This window comes from Mus caroli, unplaced genomic scaffold (genome assembly GCF_978045245.1).
Source record: "Mus caroli unplaced genomic scaffold, Mus_caroli_1 scaffold_3, whole genome shotgun sequence".
Lineage (NCBI taxonomy): Eukaryota > Metazoa > Chordata > Mammalia > Rodentia > Muridae > Mus > Mus caroli.
In genome coordinates this window covers 72,114,756-72,123,984 of record NW_028227258.1, presented here as the reverse complement: position 1 = coordinate 72,123,984, position 9,229 = coordinate 72,114,756, and the positions used below count along the sequence as shown (strand labels likewise).

The 9,229-nt window shown below is 53.0% G+C and overlaps 1 protein-coding gene across 2 annotated transcripts in view; it reads left to right on the top strand.

Moving 5' to 3' along the window:
• The first annotated feature begins 583 nt into the window (after positions 1–583).
• She (Src homology 2 domain containing E) overlaps positions 584–9,229 on the top strand; it is a 30,488-nt gene continuing 21,842 nt past the window's right edge. For both annotated transcript variants that reach the window (XM_021158971.3, XM_085835724.1), the window contains exons 1-2: positions 584–1,451; positions 3,497–3,623. In XM_021158971.3, the coding sequence (XP_021014630.1) occupies positions 846–1,451; positions 3,497–3,623 (733 nt within the window). In that variant the 5' untranslated portion in view covers positions 584–845. The remainder of the gene's footprint in view (positions 1,452–3,496; positions 3,624–9,229) is intronic.

Sequence of the window (9,229 nt, the reverse complement as noted above, 5' to 3'; positions counted from 1 at the left end):
CGCAGGTCTACCAGTGAAGACCTGTAAACAACTGCCGGGTTTTGTGTCTGGAACGAGAAGATTTCATTTCATGTTCATATGTAACCTTTTTTCATATTTAATCTTTTTAACAACAATAACAACAAAAACCTTTGAAATTGCTTTGAGGAAAGAGCGACAAGGAGAGAATCAAGTAGTGTGAGCCCGCGCTGAGGCGTCTTCGCAGGAGGGCGCAGGTCGGGGGCCACCAAGCTCTTCTCCCAGCAGTGCCTGGGGTTGGTGTGACCCCTCTCTGGTCCTGCAGCCAGAGCGATACCTGCGCGGCCCTCAGAGCTGCCCGGTCGAACTTCGAGCCTTGGCCCGCCGCGTCCAGCTTGGGGTTCCACGCGCCCCCGAAGAGCGTGCAGAACCAGAGAGCGAAGGAAGCCGCGCGGGCGCTCCCGATCCTTGTCCTCAAGCGCGACTCCTGGCCACGATCCCCGGGGGCACACGTCCCGTCTGCAGAGATGGGGCCGAGCTGGACTCGGTGAGCACGCGGGGGCCCCGGCGCCGGCGAGGGAGGGGCGCGTCCGCCCTCCGTCCTGTGCGTCCACCGCGGGGCGGGCGCCGGGGCACTGTGGCCGCCATCGTCCCAGTTAGGGTGGGCAGGGCTGCCGGGGGCTTCCGTGGGCTCGGCCTCGCCCACCTCGGGAGGAAAAGCAGGGGAAGCCCCGGCACCCGGCGGCCCCAAGCGGTGGAGGGCAGAGAACACGGCGGTCCGATCACCGCGCCCGTCCAGCTTCGGGCCGAGCGGGTGCCACCCTGCCAGGCGCGCGCGTCTAGCGGCCGGGAGCCTCGCGGCGGCCTCCAGCGTCCAGCCCCGGGGAATGCGGCGGCCCCCGGCCCCTGGCGCCCCACGGTGTCTCGGCTGGGCCTCCTCACTCTTCTGCTCCGCGGCCTCGACGCTCCCGGGCTCCCTGATGGCGGCGAAGTGGTTCAAGGAGTTCCCGCTTACTCTGAAGACCGCGTCGGAGCGCGCCCGGCCCGGGGGCGCCGGCGCCAAGCCGCGCAAGAACTCGGAGACTGGCGGCGCGGCGCCCACCCCGGGCAAGGGCCGTAAGAACTCAGCGGCCGAGCTGGGGGCCAGCAAGGCGAGCAGCGGACCCCCAAAGGATAGTCGGCTGTCCCGGGACAGCCTGCAGGGTCTGATCCAGGCCGCTGCTGGCAAAGGCCGTAAGAACTCCCGGGTCACCGCCACTGCCACCGCCACCGAGGAGGAGCCCCACCGGGGCGCGGTGACCAAGAGCGCAGGCTGCAGCACCTACATCAGCAGGCTCATCAAGGTGGACACGCAGGAGAAGAACGGGAAGAACGCCTACCCGGGCGGTGGCAGCACCAGCAGCTCCAGCAGCTCCTCTTCCTCTGCGTCCTCTTCCCCGTCCTCCCTGGGCCCTGAGCTGGACAAGGCCAAAATAATGAGACAGCAAGACACGGTAAGAACACAGCATCTCTACCCTCTCTCAGTTGTGGAATTGGAAGGGCGGGGTGGGGTGGGGGGAGCGGGGAAGGACGCATGGGAACCTGATGAGCCCCAATATTCATTATGCATAAGTGAAGTTGAAGATGTTTTCTAAGGCCCTCCTCTGTATTCATTCTGACTCCCAAGTGACTTCAAAACTCACTGGAGACCTTGACAGCAAGGTTTGTTGTGGTTGGTTTTTGTTAGTTGTTTCAAAGAGCAGTTGAAGGGAAGGGAAAGGAACTGGCCTTCCAATGGGTGTGGTGTACTGTGGTTCTTGTTCTCATGTTTGACATCAAGGGGTCTATCAAGCTAGACTTCTGTAAGGCTTATGCCGCCTGAGCATGCAAAACATCGGTAGACCGTGAACTGTGAAGCACAGGTTGCCCATCTTCAGCCACTCAGTTTCAGCTGCTGAGCGAGCAGCAAAGCCTTCCATTCATTCTGTGGCTGTACTGGACATTCATTCTGTTTATTGTACTGTAGCCAGATAAGTACGCACCATGGACGCTAAGGGATGTGGGGGGCACAGTCCATAGCAAGGAAATGTCTTTAAGGAAATTACAAATCAAGAGAGAAGGAGGTGTTTCCTGCACATTCGTCACCAGAGGGCTTCTGTGTCCTGTCCAGTGTGGGAAAGGTGAACCTATTCTCTCTATCCTTTTTGTTTGTTTGTTTTGTTTTTCAAGACAGGGTTTCTCTGTGTAGCCCTGGCTGTCCTGGAACTCACTCTGTAGAACAGGCTGGCCTCGAACTCAGAAATCCACCTGCCTCCACCTCCCAAGTGCTGGGATTAAAGGCGTGAGCCACCACTGCCCCGCTTGTAGAGCAGAACTGGGTTTCTCTCCTGTGAGAAATGGGAGAGAGAAGAGCTCGCTCCCAGATTTTAGGCTTCAGCCTGAGCAATCCCTTCCCCGGGGAAGGGATTTAAACAAGCTGCCTCCTTAGACAGTCAGGAACTTGTGGCCCCTATGAGGTGGCATATACTGGGCACCTCTGTTCATTTCTTCGTCCAGGCAATTACAGAGATGCTTAGTGTGTCTATCCTGTGGTGGGCACTGAGCAGAGCCATGGGGAGATGGATGTGGAAGCAGCTCACATGTAACTGGGTGGTATACCTCACTGTGCCTTAAAGCCAAGGACTGTGTGTGCGTGTCACAGCCTGGCTTCCTGCTGTATCTGAGCTGTAGCACGTGCAGTGGCTGTCGAGGAAACCTGGCTGGAGTTTGTGGTAATCACGGTCCTCTGTCGTGGTGTCATTTCTCCAAGGTTCATCCAGTCTATCTGTCCCTCTGTCTTCACTTCTCCCTGAACTGTCAGAATTCTTTCCTTGTGCTCCAGTAGTGCTTCGTGGGCTTTCTAAAGAACATTCGGCCAGACTGGAGCAGGCCTTTTGCTTCCTCCCTGAGAAGGGTTCCCACCCAGCTCCCATAGAACAGAAGGGCTATGCACACAGTGCTCCTCCCAGGTCACCCTCTGGTTCTGGAATGGTAGATGCTCTTGGACACAAATATCCTGAGAATTCTGTCTGTTCTGTAGCCCCCGAATCACTCTCCCTGTGAATGACAGAACCCGGAACTTCTGCAGGACTGTTCAGTGCTAAGGTGTGAAGCCTGTCTCTCTGGAGCTTGTAAAAGCTCCCCGAGGCCAGGAAGTAGGTCTCGGGTTCACTTTGACTGGGAGGTACTGAATTGTTTAGCTACAAGGAGCTGGGAAGGAGCTGCCAGCCTGTGCTGGAAGAATCATCTTTGCACACTGAAGCCACAGATAATCTCCACTTCCCACTGCCCACCTGCCAGCCTCTAACTCACAAGCAAGACTTTAGGCAAATTGTCACAAGTCAAGGACCATGAAAAAAAAAGTTTGTCTGACAGAGACATGTGATCGAGTGCGGAAATTGTGAGAACTGACAAGAGATTTTAACTCCTTGTACCTGTAGGAGATTTCAGCAGCTATTCAATGTAGTTGCCCATTTTCGAGTCTGGAAATCCTTAGCAACTGTCCTTTCTTATTGATCAGGTCATCATTTTAGAGGACTACGCTGACCCGTATGATGCCAAACGGACGAAAGGTCAAAGGGATGCAGAGAGAGTGGGTGAGAACGACGGCTACATGGAACCGTACGATGCACAGCAGATGATAACAGGTTTGTGAGGACGGGAGCAGCAGCCTCATTTTGAGTGTTAGAGAAGTGTAGCCAGGCCTGGACGTGATAACACATACCAGCACTTGGAAGGCAGAGGCAGGCAGATCTCTGTGAGTTCAAAGCCAGCCTGGGCTACATAGTGAGTTTCAGAACAGCCAGGGCTATGTAGAGAGACCCTGTCTTAAAAACAAAACAAAACAAAACAAAACAAAACAAAACAAAACAAAACAAAACAAACACAAAAACAAACAAACAAAAAACCTTAGAGAGATGGAAATAGAAACAGACAGACAAATGGTTTGATCAATCGATAGATCGATGTGGGGAAGAAAGCAATTTAACTAGGTCCTGCTGACTAGAAGAAACAGAAATTAGATCCAAATCTTAAAGGGAAACTTTCTAAATGTCCTTTAGTGTCTTTCAGAGCTTTAGGGATTTGATGTATTGTTTTTCTAATTTTGTGCAAGATGGCATCTGAGAGTCTGTCAGGATGCAGCCTTTGTCGTCTAAAATAGTTTATTACATTTTATTTGGGTGTGCACGTGCCATGAGTGAGGGTGGAGGTCGGAAGACAACTTGTGGGAGGCAGTTCTTTCCTTCTCTCTCATGGGTCCCAGGGAGCAAACTTGGGTTGTCACATCAGGCATTGTGGCAGATGCCTTTACCCACTGAGCTGTCCAACTGGCTCACGATCTTCAACTTTAAGACGGTTAAGATACAATTTGTCGTCACATTCAATAGCATTAGCATTCCTAATGGGAGTCAAAAGTCAGTACAAATATACACTTAAGGGATTCAATTAATAACCATTTGCAGACTTAATATAATTTTTTATATCATGGTAGAAGATTTATCTCAAGTTCTTCAAAATTGAAGCAAAACAATTAGTTACTGGCGAATCATTAACAATCACTGCCAGCCATTCCGGGGAAATCACATGAAACCAAGCTGATCTTGTCGCTTTTCAAGCCCAAGCCATCCCAGCCCATGGGCTAAGCCAGTCCTCTTGTCATAAGCGGTCGGTTCTCAAGCAAAACATGAAGCTAGTTGCTCAGATTTACTTGGGAAGTTTAAGGTAAAATGGCTGCTTAAGGGACAGTTGTTCCATAAACACCATAGTGAAAACCGTGGCTGCTGGAGCACCCTCTTCACACGAGGAAGGCCTTCTGGTGATGAAGCTCACTGCAGAGCTACCCAGCTCCAGCTGGGCAAGCCCATCCCTGCAGAGGGATAACTGTCACACCCTGGAAAGCCAAGACAGGCTGGAATGATCTGAGCTAGTGAGCGAGAGAGCGACAGGAAAGCCCTGCTCTGTTTCCTGCTTCCCTGCTCACAGAGATAAGGCACCACTCTGGGGAGGGTGTGCCCTGGCCAGGCGGTGACCCTGCAGGTCACTGGACTGTGGCCCTAATGAAATCTGTGAATGAAAGGAAGTGAAAACGAAATTAGTCACTTTTACAGAATATCAGCGACTTAGAAGGACTAAGGGAAAGGACTGGCTTTTGCATATGACCAAGGAAAAGTGTTTTCTTTTCCTTTTTATTCTTTTACTTTTTATTTATTTTTAGAATATCACACGTAAGTATGATGATGGTCACACCCGCCCCTCCCTCCAACTCCTCCGTGTTCACACCCCACCCCTCTCAAACGCATGGCCTCTTTTTCTATTACTATATAGAATAGGTGGCATAGATGTATAACTATAAATAAATATAATATACATAAAACCTACTGCACCCATTAGTGTTGCTCCCATGCATGTGGGCGTAAGGCTGACCTCTAGGCCGGGGCATCCTACCTGGGCCTTGTCCCCAGTTGGAACTGACTCTTCCTCTTTCAGCAGCTATGGATTTCCTGTAGCTTCTCAACAGGTAGGGCTGGGGATAACCTGTAAGCCCTTCCCCCACCTCGCTTATGTGTTTCCTGGTGTGGTGTTGAGCAGGTAGCCACAGCTGCTGAGAGATCAGGAGTTCAGCATCCCTGCCAGATCCAGCCTCTAGGCAGTCCTCCAGTCTCTCACAGCAGTCCTCCAGTCTCACAGCAGTCCTCCAATCTCCCACAGCAGTCCTCCAGTCTCACCACAGTCCTCCAGTCTCTCACAGCAGTCCTCCAGTCTCTCACAGAAGTTCTCCAATCTCCCACAGCAGTCCTCCAGTCTCTCACAGCAGTCCTCCAGTCTCTCACAGCAGTCCTCCAGGCTCTCGTCAGTCCTCCAGTCTCTCAGCAGTCCTCCAGTCTCTCAGCAGTCCTCCAGTCTCTCACAGCAGTCCTCCAATCTCCCACAGCAGTCCTCCAGTCTCTCACAGCAGTCCTCCAGTCTCTCAGTCCTCCAATCTCTCATAGCAGTCCTCCAATCTCCCACAGCAGTCCTCCAGTCTCTCAGTCCTCCAATCTCTCATAGCAGTCCTCCAGTCTCTCAGCAGTCCTCCAGACTCTCACAGCAGTTCTCCAGTCTCTCACAACAGTCCTCCAGTCTCTCAGCAGTCCTCCAGTCTCTCAGCAGTCCTCCAGTCTCACAGCAGTCCTCCAGTCTCACAGCGGTCCTCCAGTCTCTCACAGCAGTCCTCCAGTCTCTCACAGCAGTCCTCCAGGCTCTCGTCAGTCCTCCAGTCTCTCAGCAGTCCTCCAGTCTCTCACAGCAGTCCTCCAATCTCCCACAGCAGTCCTCCAGTCTCTCACAGCAGTCCTCCAGTCTCTCAGTCCTCCAATCTCTCATAGCAGTCCTCCAGTCTCTCAGCAGTCCTCCAGACTCTCACAGCAGTTCTCCAGTCTCCCACAGCAGTCCTCCAGTCTCACCACAATCCTCCAGTCTCTCACAGCAGTCCTCCAGTCTCTCACAGAAGTTCTCCAATCTCCCACAGCAGTCCTCCAGTCTCTCACAGCAGTCCTCCAGTCTCTCACAGCAGTCCTCCAGGCTCTCGTCAGTCCTCCAGTCTCTCAGCAGTCCTCCAGTCTCTCACAGCAGTTCTCCAATCTCCCACAGCAGTCCTCCAGTCTCTCACAGCAGTCCTCCAGTCTCTCACAGCAGTCCTCCAGGCTCTCGTCAGTCCTCCAGTCTCTCAGCAGTCCTCCAGTCTCTCAGCAGTCCTCCAGTCTCTCACAGCAGTCCTCCAATCTCCCACAGCAGTCCTCCAGTCTCTCACAGCAGTCCTCCAGTCTCTCAGTCCTCCAATCTCTCATAGCAGTCCTCCAATCTCCCACAGCAGTCCTCCAGTCTCTCAGTCCTCCAATCTCTCATAGCAGTCCTCCAGTCTCTCAGCAGTCCTCCAGACTCTCACAGCAGTTCTCCAGTCTCTCACAACAGTCCTCCAGTCTCTCAGCAGTCCTCCAGTCTCTCAGCAGTCCTCCAGTCTCACAGCAGTCCTCCAGTCTCACAGCGGTCCTCCAGTCTCTCACAGCAGTCCTCCAGTCTCTCACAGCAGTCCTCCAGGCTCTCGTCAGTCCTCCAGTCTCTCAGCAGTCCTCCAGTCTCTCACAGCAGTCCTCCAATCTCCCACAGCAGTCCTCCAGTCTCTCACAGCAGTCCTCCAGTCTCTCAGTCCTCCAATCTCTCATAGCAGTCCTCCAGTCTCTCAGCAGTCCTCCAGACTCTCACAGCAGTTCTCCAGTCTCCCACAGCAGTCCTCCAGTCTCACCACAATCCTCCAGTCTCTCACAGCAGTCCTCCAGTCTCTCACAGAAGTTCTCCAATCTCCCACAGCAGTCCTCCAGTCTCTCACAGCAGTCCTCCAGTCTCTCACAGCAGTCCTCCAGGCTCTCGTCAGTCCTCCAGTCTCTCAGCAGTCCTCCAGTCTCTCACAGCAGTTCTCCAATCTCCCACAGCAGTCCTCCAGTCTCTCACAGCAGTCCTCCAGTCTCTCAGTCCTCCAATCTCTCATAGCAGTCCTCCAGTCTCTCAGCAGTCCTCCAGACTCTCACAGCAGTTCTCCAGTCTCTCACAGCAGTCCTCCAGTCTCTCAGCAGTCCTCCAGTCTCTCAGCAGTCCTCCAGTCTCACAGCAGTCCTCCAGTCTCACAGCGGTCCTCCAGTCTCTCACAGCAGTCCTCCAGTCTCTCACAGCAGTCCTCCAGGCTCTCGTCAGTCCTCCAGTCTCTCAGCAGTCCTCCAGTCTCTCACAGCAGTCCTCCAATCTCCCACAGCAGTCCTCCAGTCTCTCACAGCAGTCCTCCAGTCTCTCAGTCCTCCAATCTTTCATAGCAGTCCTCCAGTCTCTCAGCAGTCCTCCAGACTCTCACAGCAGTTCTCCAGTCTCTCACAGCAGTCCTCCAGTCTCTCAGCAGTCCTCCAGTCTCTCAGCAGTCCTCCAGTCTCACAGCAGTCCTCCAGTCTCACAGCGGTCCTCCAGTCTCTCACAGCAGTCCTCCAATCTCCCACAGCAGTCCTCCAGTCTCAAATAGTCCTCCAGTCTCTCACAGCAGTCCTCCAGCCTCTCACAGCAGTCCTCCAGTCTCTCACAGCAGTCCTCCAGCCTCTCACAGCAGTCCTCCAGTCTCTCACAGCAGTCCTCCAGCCTCTCACAGCAGCCCTCCAGTCTCTCACAACAGTCCTCCTAGCCCCAGCCTCCTAAGGGCTTTCCTCTCCTTCCCCCCTTTGTTCCTTGAACCTTTGGTCAACAGTTGTGTTAGGGATGCCCCTTTGGGGTGTCAGCAACTCACAGACATTTGTTCTCTGTTTGAACCAGGTGTGTAATAACCTCCGTCCAACACAAAAAGTATCTCTATGGGGCAGTGGTGGTGCATGCGTTTAATCCCAGCACTGGGGAGGCAGAGGCAGGCAGATCTTTGAGTTTGAGAACAGCCGGTGTACAGAGTTATTCTAGGACAGTAGGACAGCCAGGGCTACACAGAGAAACCCTGCCTAGAAACCTAGCACCCCCAACCCCCCCCCAAAAAAAGGAAGAGAGAGAGAGAGAGAGAGAGAGAGAGAGAGAGAGAGAGAGAGAGAGAGAGAGAAGAAATGGCTTCTTTGAAGGCGTGAGAAGTTCCCAGAAGTGCACCTGCCTCTCTAATGCTACCCCGTCCCCCTGGGCTTGGGGTTGAACCCACGACTTTGAGCACTGTAAGCCAGTGTTTTACAGCTGAACAGCAGCCCCAGTTCCACTTTCTTTATTTATTAACCATAAAAGCTCTTTAATCCAGCACTTGGGAGGCAGAGGCAGGCAGATTTCTGATTTGGAGGCCAGCCTGGTCTACAGAGTGAGTTCCAGGATAGCCAGGGCTACACAGAAAAACCCTGTCTCGAAAAAACAAAACCAAAACAAAACAAAACAACAACAACAAAACTTCTCTAAAGGAACTGTAACCATGTCCCTGTTGTTACTAGGTGGAAGACAAGCTCAGAGGATTTCAGGCTTGTCCCTCTTGCAAGACTATTATTTCATAGATGGGTCAGGTGCCTGCCACAGTTCATGTGTGGAAATCAAAGGGAAACCTGTGGGAGTTTGTTCTCTCCTTCTACCATGTGACTTCCAGGAATTGAACCTGGGTCAATTAGAAGCATGCCTTTTTACCTGCCAAGCCATCTTCTCCCCACCACACACACACTTTTTTTTTTCCCTAAAGAGACAAGATCTGCTCACTGTGATTTTTAAACATGCTTTTTGTTTG